A 23099-nucleotide genomic window follows, 5' to 3' on the forward strand; every position below is an offset into this window, starting at 1 on the left:
AAAGCATTTAACTCATTACACTAGAAGTTTGATATTGATTTGATTGAAAACGGTCAGAAATTTCTAGTCACTGATTTTTCTCCTCTCCAAGCCATGAATCTATGTACCAAATCCCTCAGAAGCATTATTTTACTCCTGCAACAAGTTTAACACTTCAGTAGAAGCTACATGAAAGAAATAAACATGACTTTTGTGGAGTCAACAAAGAATATTTTCCAAGTTAAAATATACTTATTAAGTAATAATCAGAAGTAATTAAATAGACAGGAACTGTCTAAATTACAAAGAGTTGATTTCAATAGTTTAGATCTAACATAATAGGACACAGGAAGCTTTTGAAGACCTGTGTAGAGTGACACAAATAATAATCATGTTAAAATAATATTATTAAGCCATTAGCATCCAAACAATGATCAAAAGGAGAGACCATATATTCTTTTCAGGAAAATTGAAGAGCCACAACACTGCAGGGATCCCTTGACCATGATGGCTATACGGTCACCCAGGACATCAGCTTCATCCATGTGGTGGGTGGTCAGTAAGATGGTACGATCATGTTTATACTGCTGAAGGACATTCCAGGTGAATCTCCTTGAGACTGGGTCCATGCCAGATGTTGGCTCATCAAGTATCACCACCTAAAGACCAGAAGAACAATTCCATGATCCATGCTGTGTCCCTTATGGGATAACTTACTATTTATGGGGGGCATATTTAAGTTAAGATACATAATTTACACTACATTATATTAAGAACTCTGCAAAATTAATAGTAATTTTAAACCCCATAACCACATTACACCACCTGGTCAATAATGGGAATCCCCTCTGATTATCATTTTGGAAGTTCCTTTTAGAAAGTTAGATTCGTATCAGCTCTTAGGTTTGTGTCAGGTGAGTTTCACTTATCAGCTGGAGCAGGGACTCATGTTAACCATTCTTTACCTTGGAACCTCCTATAAGTGCTATAATGATGGAGAGTTTGCGCTTCATTCCTCCACTCAGTGACTTTGCAAGTGCATCATGCTTTTCCAGCAGGCCAAAAGAAGTCAGCATTTTATTAGCTTCTGTGAGACGTATCTCTGGAGGTACTCCTTTTATCTAGAAAGATAGGGCCAGTGTTTACATGGTGCTTCCAACTTTATACTTAAAAAAATTCTTACATCAGAACTTCTTTTACACATTTATCTATATACAAGACAATTCTTCTTCCTTTTGCCTTCCTTTATGGTTTTAAAAGAACAATGCCAAAAAACCTTCCACTAAATTAGGGTAAGGATGTTGATCCTTGGTCACACTGCCTGAAGCATATGAAGAGTGGAGGAAAAGAACATCTCTCTGACTCACCACACAGTAGAAATAGAGATGTTCTGATACTGTCAATTCTGAAAACAATATGTCATCCTGGGGGCAAAAGCCCAAGTTATTCCTGATGTGAACCATGTCTTTTGAGATATCATATCCACTAATATACACCTTTCCACTTGTAGGAAGAGTCAAACCTGGAATTAAGCAGAAGACATGACAGAAGCTTAGCTTCTGTGAGAGAACCTGACAACACACTGTCCATTAGCACCTAAACTTCAGTCTACGTAAGGATTACTAAAAGAAGTTATCAGAGTCTTCTATAGAAGTAATAGTCTGGTAAATATAAATGGTCTGGTGATGGGGAAAGAAATAATTTTTCCTTTATTTTTTGCTTATCCATATATTCTAGTTTTCAATGAGTACAAAATAATATTAATTACCTGAGTAATATAAAATGTTTTGAAGAATTTGTTGTTCCAATATTCTAGTACTGCTGTCTGCCATTTGACAACATATGTGAGCCATACTATGATCTGAGCACAGCATTATGAACACTGTGGTTGATTTTTTTTTAATGAAAAATTCAGAATGTGGAACCCCTACCCTCTAGAAGTTAAAATTTTGTTGGAAGATAAAACGTAATCACATGTAATAGTCTAAAAATGTTTGCATAACATTTATGCATAGATGGCAACTGGGCCAGTTTTCCGGTGAAACAGTTGATAACATACTAAATATAGTTACAAAACTTCTTAAGTTCCACAACTCAATAATTCTACTTTAATGGGCACTTGGGTGGGCAGTTGGTTGAGCATTGGACTCTTGGTTTTGGCTCAGATCTGCTCTCAGGGTCATGGGATCAAGCCCTGTGTTGGGATCCCTGCTCAGTGTGGAGTCTGCTTGTGTTTCTATCTCCTCCCCAACCCCACTGCATTCTCTCTCTGTAAAATAAATAAAATAAATCTTTAAAAAAATAATTCTACTTTAAAAAGTACACTCTGAGGGGCACCTGGGTGGCTCAGTTAAGCATCCAACTCTTGATTTCAGCTCAGGTCATGATCTCAGGATTGTGAGACTGAGCCCCATGTGAGGCCCTGAGCCCAGCCCATAGTTTGCTTGAGATTCTCTTTCTCCCTCTGCCCCTCCCCCACGATGCTCTGAACAAATAATAATAATGTAAAAAAATTTAAAAAACACTCGGAAAAGGAAAAATGTATTCAAGATTGTCCATTACATTTAGGGTAATTAAACGTTCTCCTTTACTCTTGTTGCTAGGCCCTCTAATCCATTTAACATTTGTCCCAGATTTTTCATTTTTAACGAAGTGTCATTATTAATGATATTAACATAAGATGGGGCAGAGAGTGGGTTGGAATGCCCCTAACTTTGTATATCTGACTTCTGGCATTATTTTGTCTAGTGGTAGGTGAGACACATGTACAATAAATAGAGTTATCACACTTTAATGCATGGTGTCTGAAAGAGGAACAGTACCAGTGTTTTCTGACACAATGTCACCAACACATCCATTTCAAGAAAATTATACAGGAACTCCCTCATACAATAAAATGGGATAGGATGACTGAGGCTATGAACAGTTAACACAGCCAAAACACAGCAGTAGAGTGCACACAACATACACCAGAAACATTTCCTGAAGCACCAGGGCCCTGGACAATATATGACCTCTCAGAGCCATTACTCTCAGGAGTGGAAAACATAAGAGGCTTTCCTAACACACAGAAGAAGACAGAGACCTAGACAAAATGTCAGGGTGGAGGAATTAATCCCAAAAGAAAGAACAAGAAAAGGTCACAGCCAGGGATATAATCAAAACAGATATGAGAATATGCCTGATCTAGAATTTAAAAACAAGCATAAGGATACTACCTGGGCTTAAGAAAAGCATAGTAGACCCAGGGAGTCCCTTAGGGCAAAGATAAAAGACCTAAAACTAGTCAGGCCAAAATAAAAACTGCTATAACTGAGATGCAAAACCAACTGGATATAATGACCACAAGAATGCAAGAAACAGAGTAACGAATAAGTGATACAGAAGACAAAATTATGGAATACAATGCTGAAAAGAAGAGGGAAAAAAATACGGGATCATGAATATATACTTAGGGAATTCAGCAACTCCATAAAGTGTAATAACATTCATATCACAGGAGTCCCAGAAGAAGAGGGGGTGGAAGGGGGAGAGGGTTTATTTGAGCACATTAAAGCTGAAAACTTCCCTAATCTGGGAAAAGAAACAGATGTCCAAAATCAAAATCAACAAAAGCAGGCCAACGCCAAGACACATCGAGGTAAAATTCGCAAAAAACAGAGATAAGGAAAAAAAAAATCCTAAAAGCAGCAAGGGAAAAGAAATCCTTAACTTACAACGGAAAACAAAGTTAGAAGCTGATCTGTCCACAGAAACTTGGCAAGCCAGAAGAAAGTAGCATGATATATTCAACATGCTGAATGGGAAAAACATGGAGCCAAGAATATTTTATCCAGCAAGGCTGTTAATTCAGGACAGAAGGAGAGATAGTTTCCCAAACAATAACTAAAGGAGTAGATGAGCATTAAGACAGCCCTGCAAGAAATATTAAAGGGGACTCATGAGTGGAAAAGAAAGACCAAATGTGACAAAGACTAGAAAGGAACAGAAAAATCTCCAGGGGCACCTGGGTGGCTCAGACTGTTAAGCATCTGCCTTTGGCTCAGGTCATGATCCCAGGGTCCTGGGATCAAGCCCCACATCAGGCTCCCTGCTGAGCAGGGAGCCTGCTTCTCCCTCTACCCCTGACTGCTGCTCCCCCTGCTTGTACACTCTCTCTGTCAAAAATAAATAAAATCTAAAAAAAAAAAAAGTGACTAGAATTTAAAAAAAAAAAAGAAAGATGACACCACAGGTAATACAATGGCACTAAATTCATATCTATCAATAATCACACTGAATGTAAATGGACTTAATGTCCCAATCAAAAGACATAGGGTATCAGAATGAATAAAATAATAAGACCCACCAATATGCTGGCTACAAGAGAATCATTTTAGACCTAAATACACATGCAGATTGAAAGTGAGGGGATGGGGGGCACCTGGATGGCTCTATCATTTAAGTGAATGCCTTTGGCTTGCATCATGATCCCAGGGCCCTGGGATTGAGACCCACTTTGGGCTCCCTGATCAGTGGGGAGCCTGCTTCTCCCTCTCCCTTTGCCCCCCCAACACATGCTCTCTCTCACTCTCTCTCGCTCTCTCTCTCTCTCAAATAAATAAATAAAATCTTTATAAAGTGAGGGGATAGAGAACCATTTATCATGCTAATGGATATTAAAAGAAAGCCAGGGTAGCTATATTTATGTCAGACACACTAGATTTTAAACCAAAGACCGTTAACAAGAGATGAAGAAGGGCACCACTATATTATCATAAAGGGGTCTATCCAATAACAAGATCTAACAATTGTAAATATTTATGCCCCCAACTTGTGAGCACACATATCGATCATTTAATAACAAACATAAAGAAACTTGCTGATAATAATACAAAAAAGCAAGGGACTTTAGCACCCCACTTCCAGCAATGGACAGATCATCTAACCAGAAAATGAACAGGAAACATGGCTTTGAATGATATACTAGACCAGATGGACTTAACAGATGCATTTCATTTTAAAGCAGCAGAATACACATTCTTTTTGAGTGCATATGGAGCATTCTCCAGAATAGATCACATACTGGGTCACAGATCAACCCTCAACAGGTAAAAAAAGACCGAGATCATACCATGCATATTTTCAGACCACAACACTATGAATCCTGAAGTCAACCACAAGAAAAAAAATTTGGAAAGACCACAGATATATGGAGGTTAAAGAACATCCTACTAAAGAATGAATAGGTTAACTAGAAAATTAAAGAAGAAAAAACAAAATACATGCAAACAAATGAAAATATGTTTCCAAACCTTTGGGATGCAGCAAGAGCAGTCCTAAGAGGGAAGTATATAGCAGTACAGGCCCGTCTCAAGGAGCAAGAAAAATCTCAAATACAGAACCTAACCTTATACCCAAAGGAGCTAGAAAAATAAAGCCTAAAGCCAGCAGAAGAAGGGAAATAATAAAGATCAGAGCAAAAATAAATGATATAGAAACAAAAAAAAGTGGGGGAGGCACCTGGGTGGCTCAGTCAGTTAAGTGTCTGCCTTCTGCTCGGGTTGTGTCCCAGGGTCCTGGGATCGAGCCCCGTGTCGGGCTCCCTGCTCAGTGGGGAGCCTGCTTCTCCCTCTGCCACTCCCCCATCTGCTTGTGCTTGCTCTCTCTCTCTCTCCATCAAATAAATAAATGAAATCTTAAAAAAAAGAAAGAAAAAAACAAACAAAAAGCCCAGTAGAACTAGGAGCTGGTTCTTTGAAAGAATTAATAAGATCAATAAACCGCTTGCCAGACTTATCAAAAAGAAGAGAGAAAGGGCCCAAATGAATAAAATAACAAATAATAAAGGAGAGATCACAAGCAAAAGCAGAGAAATACATACAATCATAAGAGAATATTATGAAAAATTATATGCCAACAAACTGGACAACCAGGAAGAAAGGGATACAATCTTAGAAACCTATAAACTACTAAAACTGAAACAGGAAGAAATAGAAAATTTGAACAGACCTATAACCAGCAAAGAAATTGAATCAATAATCAAAAATCTCCCAACAGGGGAACCTGGCTAGCTCAGTTAGTAGAGTATGCTCTCAGGGTCGTGAGTTCAAGGCCCACACGGGGTTATAAATAAACTTAAAAAAAAAAAAAAACTCTCCCAGCAAACAAAAGTCGAAGGCCAGATGGCTTCCTGGGAAATTCTACCAAACATGTAAAGAAGAATTAACAGCTATTCTTCTCAAACTGTTCCAAAAAATCGAAATGGAAGGAAAACTTCCAAACTCATTATACAAGGATAACATTACCTTGATTCCAACACCAAACAAAGACCCCACTAAAAAGGAGAATTACAGGCCAATGTTCCTGATGAACATGGATGCAAAAATTCTCAACAAGATACCAGCAAATCAAATCCAACAGTTCATTAAAAGAATCATTCACCATAATCAAGTGGGATTTATTCCTGGGCTGCAAGGGTGGTTCAATATTCACTGATAAATCAATCAAAACGATATTATGCATTAATAAAAGAAAGGAAAAGAACCAAAAGATCCTCTCAATAGATGCAGAAAAAAGCATTTGACAAAGTGTAGCACCCATTCTTGATAAAAACCCTGAACAAAGTAGGGATAGAGGGAACTTAACATCATAAAGGCCATATATGAAAGATCCACAGTGAATATCATCCTCAATGGGGAAAAACTGAGAGATTTTCCTCTGTGGTCAGGAGCAAGACAAGGATGTCCATTCTCACCACTGTTACTTAACATAGCACTGGAAGTCCTAGCCTCAGCAATCAGACAACAAAAAGAAATACAAGGCATCCAAACTGGCAAGGAAGAAGTCAAACTTTTACTATTCACAGATGACATGATCTCTATGTAGAAAACACAAAAGATTCCACCAAAAAGTTGCTAGAACTGACACAGGAATTCAGTAAAGTCACACGATACAAAATCAACATACAGAAATCTGTTGAGTTTCTATAGATGAATAATGAAGCAGAAGAAAGAGAAATCAAGGAATTGAAAACTAGAGAACACTTATGAAAGAAATTGAAGAGGACACAAAGAAATGGAAAAACATTCTATGCTAATGGATTGAAAGAACACATATTGTTGAAATGTCTATACTACCCAAAGCAATCTACACATTTAATGCAATTCCTATCAAAACACCATTACCATTTCTCAGAGAGCTAGAACAAACAATCCAAAAATTTGTATGGAACCACAAAAGACCCCAAATAGCCAACATAATCATTGAACACTACATCAAAAACTAATGATGTTCCATATGGTGGCTAACTTAACATAATAAAAAAATAAAGAAATAGAAAAGAAAAAAAAAAAGAAAAGAAAAGCTGGAGGCATCAAATTTCAGACTTCAAGCTGTATTACAAAGCTGTAGTCGTCAAGATAGTATGATACTGGCACTAAAGCAGACACAGATCAATGAAACAGAATAGAGAACCCAGAAATGGACCCACAACTGCATGGTCAACTAATCTTCGACAAAGTATGAAAGGCTATCCAACAGAAAAAAGACAGTCTCTATAACAAACGGGGTTGGGAAAACTGGAGAGCAACATGCAGAAGAATGAAATGGACCACTTTCTTACAGCATACAAAAAATAAACTCAAAATGGATGAAAGATCTAAATGTGAGACAGGAAACATTAAAATCCTAGAGGAGAACAAAGGCAGCAACCTCTTTGACATCAGCCATAGCAACTTACTAGAGATGTCTCCAGAGACAAAGGAAACAAAAGCAAATATCAACTGCTGGGACTTCCTTAGGATAAAAAGCTTCTGCACAGCAAAGGAAACAATCAACAAAGCTAAAAGGCAAACTTTGGAATTGGAAAAAATATTCTCAATGATATATCTGATAAAGGGTTAGTATCCAAAATCTATAAAGAACTTCTCAAACTCAAAACCGAAAAAACATAATCCAGTTAAGAAATGGGCAGAAGACATGAATAGACACTTTTCCAAAGAAGACATCCAGATGGCTAACAGATACATGAAAACATGCTCAACATCACCTGGCCATCAGGGAAATACAAATCAAAACCATGATGAGATACCACCTCACATCTGTCAGAATGGCTAAAATTAACAACATAAGAAACAACTGATTTTGGTGAGGATGCAGACAAAGGGGAACACTTTTACACTGTTGGTGGGAATACAAACTGGTGCAGACACTCTGGAAAACAATATGGAGGTGCCTCAAAAAGTTAAAAATAGAACTACCTTATGACCCAGCAATTGCACTACTAGGTATTTACCTAAATGATACAAAAATACTGATTTAAAGGGATACATGTACCCTGATGTTTATAGCAGCATTATCAGCAATAGCCAAACTATGGAAAGAGCCCAATTGCCAATCAACCGATGAATGGGTAAAGAAGATGTGGCATATATATACAATAGAATATTATTCTGTCACCAAAAAGAATGAAATTTTGCCATGTGTAATGACGAGGATGGAGCTAGTGTGTACCATTATAAGTGAAATAAGTGAGTCAGAGAAAAACAAATACCAAATGATTTCACTTATGTGAAATTTAAGAAACAAAACTGATGAACATATGGGAAGGGAAATAAAAGAGAGGGAAGCCTATCATAAGAAACTCTTTAACTATACAGAACAAACTGAGGGTAGCTGGAGGGGAGGTAGGCTGGGGATGTGCTAAGTGGGTGATGGGTTTAGGAGGTCATTTGCTGTGATGAGCACTGGGTGTTTTATGTACATAATGAATCATTAAATTCTATTCCTGAATCTAGTATTGCACTATAGGTTAACTAAGTGGAATTTAAATAAAACTTGAAACATTAATAAATAAATAAATAAATAAATAAATAAATAAATAGATAATACCTTAAATCCTTATTAAAAAAAACAAATATCTGGCTTATCAGTATACATTGATGATATGAATGAAGTTATTATTGCCTCATCTGAAATGTACTGGTTGCTATGAATTACAAGTGGATAACTTGAGTAGAGTGAGAATTTTCTGGGATTGTAGTGAATTTCTCCAGCTTAACAGGCAATTGGATTACAGAGATGTATGCATGTCAAAATTCAGCAAATAAACACTTAAAATTTAAGTGTTTCATCATAATAAAATTTTACACCAAAAGAAAAATTTAGTTAAAATATTCATATCAAATTGTTTAGTAAAAAGCATACTAACATCTAAAATTAATTTTGAGATGCCTAAAAATGGGATCAATAGATATGTGACAAGTGCAGTAAAATATTAAAATAGTAGAATCTAGATGGTAGGTGTAAGGGTATAAAATCTTTCATCCTGGATGAATGTTTGAAATTTTTTAATTTAAATTCAATTAGCCAAGGTATAGTACATCATTGGTGTTTGATATAATGGTCAATGATTCATCAGTTCAGGATAACACCCAGTGCTCATCACATCACATGCCCTCCTTAATGCCCATCAGGCAGTTATCCCCACCCACCTCCCTTTCTGCAACCCTCAGTTTGTTTCCCAGAGTCAAGAGTCTCATATGGTTTGTCTCCCTCTCTGATTTCTTCCCAGTTTTCCCCCTATCCCATTGTCCTCTACACTATTCCTTATGTTCCACATATGAGTGAAACCATATGATAATTGTGTTTCTCTGATTATTTCAACTTAGCATAATACTCTCCAGTTCTATCCATGTCAATGTAAATGGTAGATATTCATCCTTTCTGATGGCTGAGTAATATTCCATTGTATATATGGGCCACGTTTTTATCCATTCATCTTTCGAAGGGTATCCCAGCTTCCTCCCACAGTTTGGCTATTGTGGATATTGCTACTATGAACATCGGCATGCATGTGCCCCTTCTTTTCATTACATCTGTATCTTTGGGGTAAATACCCAGGAGTGCAACTGCTGGGTCATAGTGTAGCTCTATTTTTAACATTCTGAGGAACCTCCATAATGTTTTCCAGAGTGGCTGTACCAACTTGCATTCCCAGCAACAGTGTAAGAGGGTTTCCCTTCCTCCACATCCTCACCAACATTTGTTGTTCCCTGTCTTGTTAATTTTAGCCATTCTGACTGGTGTAAGGTGGTATCTCATTGTGGTTTTGATTTGTATTTCCCTGATGGCACGTGATGTTGAACATTTTTTTATGTGTCTGTTGGCCATTTGTATGTCTTTGGAGAAGTGTCTGTTCATGTCTTCTGCCCATTTCTTGACTGGATTATTTGTTTTTTGGGTGTTGAGTTTGAGAAGTTCTTTATAGATCTTGGATACCAGCCCTTTATCTGTAATGTCATTTCCAAATATCTTCTTCCATTCCGTAGCGTTGCCTTTTAGTTTTGTTAATTGAAATTTTTTAAATAAATATAAAAATCCATTCATAAGAATATATATTATACATTTTACAATGAAAACTATGTAACTTGAATTAGAATGGGTTTCCTATGAAGGGGCAGGGGAATAAAAGGGAAAGTAAGACAAAAGAAAATAAAGGAATAAAAATTAAAAAGAAGAGGCTCTTTGCATTCACCAATGAGAACAGTATATTATGAAGAAGATGCATGTGAGATGCAAAAATAAATACTGATTTTTAAACTTTACAACAAATGATTTGTACTTTAAGAAGAGTGTGAATTGACTATGGACTCTGAGAAGCAAACTGAGGGTTCTAGAGGGGAGGGGGGTGAGGGGATGGGTTAACCTGGTGATGGGGTATTAAAGAGGGCACGTATTGAATGGGGCACTGGGTGTTATATGCAAACAATGAATCATGGAACACTACATCAAAAACTAATGATGTAATGTATGGTGATTAACATAACATAATAAAATAAAATTTTTAAAAAGTGTGAATTAATCAACAACTGTGTGTATAACTTAAATAACAATGATGTCAATGTTAAGAGGGTACACAGAAGCTTCAGAGTTTGATGCACAGTATCTGTGATCAGGGTGACCCTGAAAACTTACCTGTGAGAATTGATAAGGTGGTAGTCTTTCCTGTCCCATTAGGTCCCAGAAGAACAGTAATTTGCCCCTTATATACATTGAAAGATAAGTTTTTTACTGCCATGATGGTATCCTTCTCCATTGTGAATTCCTATGAAAATAAAAAAACAAATACTACCTTTATGTCTATTATTACTCCTTATAAAGGACAGGCATGTCCATCAATTATCCAGGAAAAAAGAACAAATGACAGAACATTAATCTCAAAGGAGAAAAAGTGAAAGCATAGAAAACATAAAACTGTGAAAAATAAACAATATTTAAAGGCAATATATGCAGAGACCTTAAAAGTAGGTGTACAAAACTCCTACTGAACCATCTCATCCAGTCCCACTTCATTCCAGCTACTGTCTTGAGGTTGATAATGCCACAGTCTGCCCCAATCAATGTCTTCCTGCTAAGTTCCAGAACTTCATGCTGGACACCCATTATACTAGGTTTCCTTGAGGCACTCCCAACTCATTAGCATATCTGAAAATGTATTCCTCATGCCACATTCCTTACCACAACCCACACAGATGTACAGACAGAAACCTGAGACTGACTTACCTTACACATTTCCCTCTGCCTCATCTACTAAAACTAATCACTGCTAATCAATCCATTTATTCAAAAAATATTTATTGAGGGCCTATACTATGTGGCATACATTGTATAAGGTATTACTAATACATTAATGAACAAGACCAAAACAGCTCCTGCTCTCATGAGAGAAAAATTCCAGTAGGAGAAACACACAAAAAGCAAAAACCTGTAAATGATTACCTATTGCAGTAACATTGGTAGATGGTGCTACTTTATATAAGATAGTCAAGTGAAGTCTTAAAGTTTTTTTATTAGTTTCAGAGGTATAATTTAGGGATTCATCAGCTGCATATAACACCCAGTGCTCATTATATCAAGTGCCCTCATAAATGCCCATCACTCAATTATCCCACCTCCCCTCCAGCAGACCCCAGTTTGTTTCCTAGAGTTCAGCATCTCTTATGGTTTGCCTCCCTCTCAATCTTCATCTTATTTTTCCTTATCTTCCTCTATGTTATCGTTTTGTTTCTTAAATTCCACATATGAGTGACATCATATGGTATTTGTTTTACTCTGACTTATTTCACTTAGCATAATACCCTCTAGTTCCATCCATGACATTGCAAATGGCAGGATTTCATTCTTTTACATGGCTGAGTAAAATTCCAGTGTGTGTGTGTGTGTGTGTGTGTGTGTGTACATATACATATGTATATATATACATACCACATCTATTTTGCCTTTTAGTTTTTTAAGATTTCATTTATTTATTTGACAGAGCGAGAGAGCTCAAGCAGGGGGAACAGTAGAGAGAGAGGGACAAGCAGGGAGCCCGATGTGGGGCTCGATCCCAGGACCCTGAGATCATGATCTGAGCCGAAGGCAGACACTTAACCATCTGAGCCACCCAGGCGCCCCACCTTTTAGTTTTGTTAACTGTTTCCTTTGCTGTGCAAAAGCTTTTTATCCTGATGAAGTCCCAATAGTTCATTTTTTTAAGTCTCTATTTTTTAAAAATTTTTATTATGATCAGCTCATTTTTGCTTATGTTTCCCTTGCCTTTGGGGATGTGTCTAACAAGAAGATTCTGCAGCTGAGTTAAAAGAGGTTGCTGCCTGTGTTCTCTGCTAGAATTTTGATGGATTCCTGTCTCATATTTAGGTCTTTCATCCATTTTGAGTTTATTTTTATGTATGGTGTAAGGAAGTGGTCCAGTTTCATTCTTCTGCATGTGGTGTCCAATTTTCCAAACACTATTTGTTGAAGAGACTGTCTTCTTTCCATTGGATATCCTTTCCTGCTTTGTCAACGATTAGTTAGCCATAGAGCTAAGGGTCAATTTCTGGGCTCTCTATTCTGTTCCATTAATTTGTGTGTCTGTTTTTGTGCCAGTACCATACTGTCTTGATGACTGCAGCTTTGTAATACAGTTTGAAGTCCAGAATTTGATGCCTCCAGCTTTGCTTTTCAAGATTGCTTTGACCGTTTGGGGTCTTTTGTGGTTCCATACAAATTTTAGGATTGTTTGTTCTAGCTCTGTGAAGAAACGCTAATGGTATTTTGATAGGGATTGCATTGAATGTGTAGGTTGCTTTGGGTAGCACAGACATTGTAACAATATGTGTTCCTCCAATCCATGAGCATGGAATGCTTTTCCATTTTTTGTGTCTTCCTTAATTTATTTCATAAGTGTTCTCTAGTTTTCAGAGTACAGATATTTTACCTGTTTGGTTAGGTTTATTCATAGGTATCTTACTGTTTTTGGTGCAACTGTAAATGGGACCAATTCCTTGATTTCTCTTTCTTCTGCCTCATTGTTAGTGTATAGAAATGCAACTAACTGCTGTGCATTGATTTATATCCTGTGACTTTGCTGAATTCCTGTATCAGTTCTAGCAATTTTGGGGTGGAGTCTTTTAGGTTTTCAACATAGAGTATCACGTTGTTGGCAAAGAGTGAGAGTTTGACTTCTTCCTTGCCAATTTGGATGCTTTTTATTTTTGTTTTTGTTGTCTGATTGCTGAGGCTAGGACTTCCTATACTATGTTGAACAACGGTGGTGAGAGTGGACATTCCCATCATGCTCCTGACTTTAGGGGGAAAGCTCTCGATTTTTCTCCATTGAGGATGATATCCACAGTGGGTTTTTCATAGATGGCTTTTAGGATATTGAGGTATGTACCTTCTATCCCTACACTGCAGAAAGTTTTTTATCAAGAAAGGATGCTGTATTTTGTCAAATGATTTTTCTGCATCTATTGACAGGATCATATGGTTCTTGTCCGTTCTTTTATTAATGTGGTGTATCATATTGATTGATTTGCAGATGTTGAACCACCCTCACAGCCCAGGAATAAATCCCTCTTTGTTGCGGTAAATAATCCTTGTAAGGTGCCCATTGGATACCATTAGCTAGTATTTTGTTGAGAATTTTTGCATCCATGCTCATCAGGGATATTGGTCTGTAATTCTTTTTGGTAGGGTCTTTGTCTGGTTTTGGGATCAAGGTAATGCTGGCCTCATAGAGTTTGGAAGTTTTATTTCCATTTCTATTTTTTTGAAACAGCTTCAGAAGAACATGTATTAATTCTTCTTTAAATGTTTGGTAGAATTCCACTGGGAGGCTATCTGGCCCTGGACTTTTGTTTGTTGGGAGATTTTTGATTACTGATTCCATTTCTTTGTTGGTTATGGGTCTGTTCAGGCTTTCTATTTTTTCCTGTTTCAGTTTTGGTAGTCTATATGTTTGAAGGAATGTCTCCATTTCTTCCAGATTGCCTAATTTGTTTGCATATAATTGCTCATAATATGTTCTTATAATTGTGTGTATTTCTTCAGTGTTACTTGTGATCTCTCTTCTTTCATTCATGATTTTATTTATTAGGGTCCTTTCTCTTTTCTTTTTGATAAATCTGGCTAGGGGTTTGATCTTATTAATTTTGTCAAAGAACCAGCTCCTAGATTCATTGATCTGTTCTAATTTTTTTTTAATTCTATATCATTGGATTTCTGCTCTAATCTTTATTATTTCTCTTCTCCTGCTGGATTTAGGCTTTATTTGCTGTTCTTTCTCCAGCTCCTTTAGGTGTAAGGTTAGATTGTGCATTTGAGGCTTTTCTTGTTTCTTGAGAAAGGCCTGTATTGCTATACACTTCCCTCCTAATACCTGCTTTGCTGCATCACAAAGGTTCTGAACTGTCCTGTTTTCATTTTCATTTGTTTCCATTTTTTTTAATTCCTTTAATTTCCTGGTTGACCCATTCATTCTTCAGTAGAATGCTCTTTTACCTCCATGTATTTGTGTTCCTTCCAAATTTTCTCTTGTGATTGCATTCAAGTTTTAAAGCACTGTGGTCTGAAAATATGCATGGTATAATCTCAATCTTTTTGTATCAGTTGAGACCTGATTTGTGAGGCTGTATGTGATCTATTCTAGACAATGTTCCATGTGCACTAGAGATAAATGTGTATTCTGTTGCTTTAGGATGGAATGCTCTGAATATATCTGTGAAGTCCATCTGGTCCAGTATGTCACTCAAAGCCCTTGTTTCTTGTTGATTGTCTACTTAGATGATCTGTCCAGTGCTGTGAATGGGGTGATAAGGTCTCCTACTATTATTGTATTATTATTAATGTGTTTGTTTAATTTTGTTATTAATTGGTTTATGTATTTGGCTGCTCCCAAGTTAGGGGAATAAATATTTACAACTGTTAGATCTTCTTGTTGGATAGACCCTTTTATTATGATAGTGTGTCCTTCCTCATCTCTTATTACAGTCTTTGGTTTAAAATTGAGTTTGTCTGATAGAATGATTGCTACCTCAGCTTTCTGTTGATGTCCATTAGCTTGATAAATGGTTCTCCACCCCTCACTTTCAATTTGGAGGTGTCTTTGGGAGTAAAATATGTCTCTTGTAGACAGCTTATTGATGGGTCTTGTTTTTTTATTCAATCTGATACCCTGTGTCTTTTGATTGGAGTGTTTAGTCCATTTACATTCAGAGTAATTATTGATAGATAAGAATTTAGTGCCATTGTATTACCTGTAAAGTTGCTGTTTCTATAGATTGTCTCTGTTCCTTTCTGGTCTATGTTACTTTTGGGCTCTCTCTTTGCTCAAAGGATTCCTTTTAATATTTCTTGCCAGGATGGTTTAGTGCTCACAAATTCCTTTAGTTTCTGTTTGTTCTGGAAGCTTTTTATCTTTCTATTTTAAATGACAGCCTTGCTGGATAAAGTATTCTTGGCTGCATATTTTGCTCATTTAATAGGTTAAATATATCATGCCAGTACTTTTGGGCCTGCCAGGTCTCTGTGGACAGGTCTGCTGCTAGTGTTATGTTTCTATCCTTGTAGGTTAAAGACCTCATGTCTTGTGCTGCTCTCAGGATTTTCTCTTTATCTCTGAAATTTGTAAGCTTCACTATTATATGTTGAGGTGTTGATCTATTTTTATTGATTTTGGGGGTTCTCTGTGACTCCTGGACTTGAATGACTTTTTCCTTCCCCAGGTTAGAGAAGTCCTCAGCTTCAATTTGTTCAAATAAACCTTCTGCCCCTGCCCTCTCTATCTTCCAGGAAGGACCCCTATTATACAGATATTATTTGCTTTATGGAATCGCTGATTTCTCAAAGTCTTCCTTCGTGACCCTGTATTTGTCTTTCTCTCTTCTTCTCAGCATCTTTATTTTCCATCTTTTTGTCTCCAAATCACTGAGTCTCTCTTCTGCCTCATTTGTCCTTGCTGTTAGAGCCTCCATTTTTGACTGCATTTCAGTAATAGCATTTTTAATTTTGTCCTAATTGGATTTTAGTTCTTCTATTTCTATAGGAAGGGATTCTCTATTGTCTTCTATGCTTTTTTTCAAGCCCAGCTAGTATGTTTATAATCATTGTTTCAAATTCTAGTTCAGACATCTTATATCCATATTGATTAAATCCCTGGCAGTGAGTACCACCTCCTGTTCTTTCTTTTGCGGTGAATTTCTCCATCTGATCATTATGTCTAGAAAAGAAGAAGAAAGAGAGAGAAAAGACAACATACCACCACCACCACCAACAGAAAAAAATAAAACAAACCCATAGAAAACACAAAGAAGACAAAATAAGAAAAAAAAATCAAACCAGAAACAAAATGGAACAAAATACTCGATCCTGGGTATATTTTGTTCTGCTTGTTAAAAGAAACTAGATCCCAAAACAGGAAAGAAAGAAAAACACATATATGCAAAAATAAAATAAAATAAAATACAATGAACAGAAACCAAAGAAAATATCTACATTTATATATGTAGATATATTAGAACTTATGTATAACATATATAAAAATAAAAAATAAAAAAGAATTGGAAAAGAAAATAAATGAAAAAAAACCTGAAAGACTAAAGAATAATTTAAAAAACCGTGAATGCTATATACTGTTTTCCCCAAGAGCTTAAGTTTTGAGTTTTGCAGTTCTCTGTAATCCGTAAACTTGTGTACTAGATGGTTGTTCCTGCTCGTCTCCTGGGGGAGGGGTCTGTTGTGCTGATTATCAAGTGCCCTTGCCCTGATTGACTTTTATCTCCCTTGCCAGGAGGCCGAGCTCAGTGTAAGCAGCTCCAGATTTGATTATGTGGCACTGGTTTGTTCCCTGAAGGCTCTAAGCACCAATGGGGAGATGCAAATGGCGGCACCCCACTCTCTAGGCCCAGAGCTGAAAGTTTGTGCCCCCACTCTTCAGTGAGCCCTCACAGAAAAACAATCAATCACTTTTGTCTCCCTGGTTTGCATCCGAATCTGTGTTCACTCAGCCCATGACTGATCATTTTTATCTCAGGCACACGACTAAATTTCAAGTCGCCAAATTTTACAGACTCCTGTGGCATGGACTGGTGCTGTTCCTCTCAGGGGAGGTGGGGAGAGAGGGGTACCTTTCCATGCTTCTCCCTTTTGCTGGGCCCCTGTCCAGAGAGTGGTCATGCAACAGTGCAGCAGTTCACAGTTTATGGCAACACTGAGCAGAAAGCTGGCTCCTAGACTGGCTGTTTTCAGCTGGCTTCCCTGTTCCTTTGCCTGGGAACTCTGCGACACTAAGGCACCTCCTGTAATTCTTGGACCCCAGGCAGCCTCAGCCCACACTGTCCCATGTGGGATTATGCCCCACTTCGTCACCTGAGCACCTCTGAGCCAGGGACAACCCTTACTGTAGCAGACTTCTAAAAGTTCCACTTTTGCATTTTGCTGCTTATAATACTTTTGGTAGCCTCCTTAAAGAGGCTCCCTCCCCTCACATTATCCTCTGATATATCTTCCCTGATTAAAGTCTCTGCATCTCCTACCTTCCAAAAAGTGGTCGCTTTTCTATTTGTAGAATTGCAGCATTTCTTTTCTCAGATCTCCAATTGATTTCACAGGTGTTCAAAATGATTTGATAATTATCTAGCTGAATTCCAGGAACCAGATGAATTTAGGGTCCCCTACTCCTCCACCATCTTAACTCTTCTCTGAAGTCATAAAGTTTTTAAGCTACAAACTGAAATTTAGCATGCTCAAGGAGCTAATAAAAATACAGTCTTCTCCAACATGAAAAGATCTTGGAAGTTAGAGGCGAGTGGGTGGTTCGGTCGGTTAAGCATCTGACTTCAGCTCAGGTCATGATCTCAGGGTCCTGGGATCAAGTCCTGCTTCGGGCTCCATGCTCAGCAGGGAGTTTGCTTCTCCCTCTTCCCCTGCCCCTCTCATCCTCTCTCTCTCTCTCTCTCTCTTTCAAATAAATAAATAAATTCTTTTAAAAAGTTCTTAGAAGTTCAAAGTCTCATTCTCTGACAAAAGTGCTGAATAAACTGAAAAGAGTAATTCTTAGATCCATTGGAGCTGAGGTCACAGGAGAAACCAATGCCTCAAAAATTGGGATGCTGGCTCGCTCAGCATCAGGGAAATCCAAATCAAAACCTCAATGAGATACCACCTCACACCCATCAGAATGGCTAAAATTAACAAGTCAGGGAACGACAGAGGTTGGCGGGGATGTGGAGAAACGGGAACCCTCCTACACTGTTGGTGGGAATGCAAGCTGGTGCAACCACTCTGGAAAACAGTATGGAGGTTCCTCAAACAGTTGAAATTAGAGCTACCATTCGATCCAGCAATTGCACTACTGGGTATTTACCCCAAAGATACAAATGTAGGGACCCGAAGGGGTACGTGCACCCCAATGTTTATAGCAGCAATGTCCACAATAGCCAAACTGTGGAAAGAGCCAAGGTGTCCATCGACAGATGAATGGATAAAGAAGAGGTGGTATATATACACAATGGAATATTATGCAGCCATCAAAAGGAATGAGATCTTGCCATTTGCAACGACGTGGATGGAACTGGAGGGTGTAATGCTTAGTGAAATAAGTCAATCAGAGAAAGACATGTATCATATGACCTCACTGATATGAGGAATTCTTAATCTCAGGAACAAACTGAGTGTTACTGGAGTGGTTGGGGGTGGGAGGGATGGGGTGGCTGTGTGATAGACATTGGGGAGGGTATGTGCTACGGTGAGCTCTGTGAATTGTGCAAGACTGTTGAATCACAGATCTGTACTTCTGAAACAAATAACGGAACATATTTTAAGAAAAAAGTAAAAGAAGAAGATAACAGGAGAGGAAGAATGAAGGGGAGTAAGTCAGAGGGGGAGACGAACCATGAGAGATGATGGACTCTGAAAAACAAACTGAGAGTTCTAGAGGGGAGGAGGGTAGGGGGATGGGTTAGCCTGGTGATGGGTATTAAAGAGGGCACATTCTGCATGGAGCACTGGGTGTTATGAACAAACAATGAATCATGGAACACTACATCAAAAACTAATGATGTAATATATGGTGATTAACATAACAATAAAAAATTAAAAAAAAAATTGGGATGCTGGCAAATCACATCTCATGGGGAGCAGAAGCCACTGGAGCCAGCAACTTGTAAGACCACTTAAATGGTGACTGACAAATTCCTGATGGGTGAATGTGGGCTAGTGTGAAAGTAAAAAACTCCTGGAAAACAAGTTTTAGGAAGTCTGCAGACTTTAAGAGTTTATCTTCCAGGAGCCTCACCAGGTTTTCATGGTGAAGATTAGAGGAAAACATCCTTGGGCTTCCAGGAAGGGGACATGGGGGGAAGTAGCAATTTTGAAATATCTCAGGGGAAAATAAACAACTTTTCAATATGTCCAACTGTCTGTTCTCAGCAACAACGGCCTGTCCTCAAGGGAAGCTCCTTTATTAAAGCCTCACAGACATGTGGGAAAGTGAAATACCCAACTCCATCCCTGTAACCTTCCTGTCTCAACTAAGGAGGTGTATGAGAACTGATGAGCTCTGGGGAAGGTCAGAGCCCAGGGGCATAGGCATACTAAAAAGACTGAGACGTAGTCTGAGGATTACAGAACACTTTTCCTCCTCACCACTTTTCACCTCACTACCTCATCAGTAGGGCTTATATATAATAATGGGACTAGAGAAGAAAGAACCACAAGGCTCAAACTATTTAAGGGGTCTCTAGGAAAACGCAAAGACAAGAGAGGGCAAGAAAAAACAAGTACACTAGAGGAAACTAAAGCCTCTAACAACTATAAAACTTAAGTAAACAGTAAACACAGACTAATTCCTAACCAGACAAAAATGAAAGCTCATACTTAAAGAATAATTACATAAGTTCTATTAACCGATACATGATGTCTGGTTTTTGTTAAAAAATTAAAAGGCAAGGGAAAACACAGTCTGAATGGAATGTAGGGAACAGCCAGCTATATATATTGCAGAGATTTTGAAACTACCAGACTGGTAATATAAAATAACTATGTTTAATATGCAGAGGTCTCAGACGAAATGAAGAACAAATGTGTAATTTAAGCAGAGAGATGAAAACCCTAATAGAGAATCAAAAGGAAATGTCAGAAATCAAAAATATCATAACAGAAATGAAAAATACCATTGACGAGCTCATCAGTGAACTGGAAAGAATCAGTAAGCTTGAAGATACACTAATAGAAACATTCCAAACTGAAATAAAAAGAAAAAAAAAAGAATGAAAATAACCAGAACAGAATATCCAAGAACTGTGGGAAAAATACACAAGGGTAGCAAGCATACATGGATTGTTAGAAGAAGAAAGAAAGGAGCAGAAATATCTGAAACAATATGACTGAGAATTTTCTGAACTAGTGGTAGACATCAAATTACAGATCTAGGAAACTCAGAGAACACTAAGCAGTACTAATGTTAAAAAACCCAGACCTGGACATATCATATTTAAACTACCAAAGACTAAGTAATAAAAATCTTTAAAAACAAAGATTTTGAAAGCATCAGGGGGTGGGAGTGTCAAGAACCTTACTTATTGAGCAATATAGATAAAAGTAGACTAGACTACTCTAGATGGGCAAAAAAGGAGGGACAGATAAAACAAGCAACAAAGAACAAAGGCAACAAATGTAAGACAGTTGTAATACTATAGACATTTATTCAACCATATTAATAATCACTTTACACAATAATGGACTAAATACACCAATTAAAAGAGACTTGACAAGGTAGATTTTTTAAAAAGATGCAATTATATATTACCTACAAGAAATCCACTTAAAATACAAAGACATAGAAAGATTAAAATTAAAGGGATGGAGAGAGATATATTATGGTGCACTAATAAAAGATATGGAGTACCTATATTAATTTTAGACAAAACAGACTTCAGAACAAGGAAAATTATCAGAGACAAGGAGAGGCATTACCAGAATGATGTCAGCAAGACAGTAGAATAAAATGTCCTCCGCTCTCCTCCCCCCACCACACATAAACAGATTTAGCAACTACCATGGACAAGAACAGCACTGTGAGATTTGTGGAGCTCAGAGGTAAGGTTCCAGCACCCTGGTGGAGCACAGAAACTGAGGGAAAAAGAAGCAGTTTCACTCTGTCCACGTTGCCTCTCCTCCAAGTCAACACAGAACAGCATCAAGAAAGATCCCTTCAGCCCACAATTTCTCCAGCAGCAGAAAGGAAGAAAGAGGTAGACATCCAACTTCCCCAGGTTTCTGTCTTTCCCACTTCTATCTTGCCTCACATGGAATGCCAGGGCAACTGACACAGCTAGACCACCAGGCAAGAGCTGGGACCAAAGAGAAAGGGCAAAGGCTCTCAGGTGGTGGTACTGCTGGATCTCAGTGGTAGCTCCACGGTTCCCATCGGATAGCCCTGCCTAGCCACAAAGTCTCGCTGGTAGATCCTCCTGGAAACAGAGGCCCACCAGCCAATCCTGTCAAACAACAGAGCCCCTTCCAGCAATCCTGTGGGATTGCAAAGGCCGGGCAGCCCTCCATGGCCAGAAAGCCCCACCAGCCAGCCCCACTAGACTACAGTCCCACTAGGCTGCAGACCACCAGCAATGGGCCCTGCCTGACCACAGACCCTGCAGTTCTCATAAAACGGTACACCCCATGAGCTGCAACAGTAAGCCACATCTGCCTATGGGCCCCACAAACTGGCCCACCCAGAATCCCAGGCTAGGCTGACTGGCAAATGGCTTTTCTTGCCAAAGGCAGTCAGTGAAGAATCGAGATAACTTCTTCTTAAATGTGCAGATACCAAGGCAAAGTTACAGGGATCATGAAAGATCAAGGAAATGTGATACCACTAATAAAGCTCCAGTAGCCAAGCCTAAAGAAATAGAGATTATGAACTGCCTGACAAAAAATTCAAAAATAATCATACAAAAGAAAGAAGATTAGTGGACTACAGGAGAACCCAGATATACAACTAACCAAAAACAATACATCAACAAATGAGAAGTTCAGCGAAGAGAAAAGCCATGAAAAAACAAAAATCCTACAGCTGAAGAATACAATGACTGAATTGAAAAAAAAAAAATCAACAGAAAGCTTCAACAGCAGACTCAGTCAAGCTGAAGAAAGACTTAGTAAATTCAAATACAGGTCATTTGAAATTATCCAGTCAGAGAAGCAAAAAAGCAAATGAAAAATAATGAAGAAATACTATGGGACATATAAGACACCATGAAAAGAAACGACATATTCATTAAGAGAGTCATGGAAATAGAAGAGATAGAGAAAGGGGTAGAAAGTTTATTTGAAGAAAACTGGCTGAAAATTTCCCAGCTCTGGGGATAGAAATGAACATCTAGATTCATAAAGCTTAAAAATGCCCAAATAGTTTCAACCAAAGAAGTCTACATAAAGACACATTAAAATTACATTGTCAGCTCTTTTTCCTGGCGCCTCAGAGGAGGTAGCCTGTTTCAGGATGAAGCTGAACATCTCTTTCCCAGCTACTGGCTGCCAGAAACTCACTGAAGTGGACGAAGAATGTAAACTTCGTACCTTTTATGAGAAGCGTATGGCCACAGAAGTTGCTGCTGATGCTCTGGAGGGCTGCCCGGCCTCTGCAATCCCACAGGATTGCTGGAGGGGCTGCTGCTGCTGCTGCTAATGCTCTGAGTGAAGAATGGAAGGGTTATGTGGTCCGAATCAGTGGTGGCAATGACAAGCAAGGCTTCCCCATGAAGCAGGGTGTCTTGACCCATGGCCGTGTCCTCCTGCTGCTGAGTAAGGGGCAT

At 38.2% G+C, this 23099-nt stretch overlaps 1 protein-coding gene across 1 annotated transcript in view; it reads right to left on the reverse strand.

Annotated features, from left to right (window-relative positions):
* The window catches only part of LOC114202171 (phospholipid-transporting ATPase ABCA3-like), a 177285-nt gene that overhangs the window by 92295 nt on the left and 61891 nt on the right, over positions 1-23099 (reverse strand). The window contains exons 11-14 of the mRNA XM_088017035.1: positions 10936-11065; positions 1347-1501; positions 945-1100; positions 428-638 (exon numbers count right to left, since the gene is read on the reverse strand). Of these exons, the coding sequence (XP_087873161.1) occupies positions 428-638; positions 945-1100; positions 1347-1501; positions 10936-11065 (652 nt within the window). The remainder of the gene's footprint in view (positions 1-427; positions 639-944; positions 1101-1346; positions 1502-10935; positions 11066-23099) is intronic.

Source organism: Eumetopias jubatus, unplaced genomic scaffold (assembly GCF_037043125.1).
Source record: "Eumetopias jubatus isolate StellerSeaLion01/CBP00866 unplaced genomic scaffold, mEumJub1_p1.0 scaffold_12, whole genome shotgun sequence".
In the NCBI taxonomy this organism is placed as follows: Eukaryota; Metazoa; Chordata; class Mammalia; order Carnivora; family Otariidae; genus Eumetopias; species Eumetopias jubatus.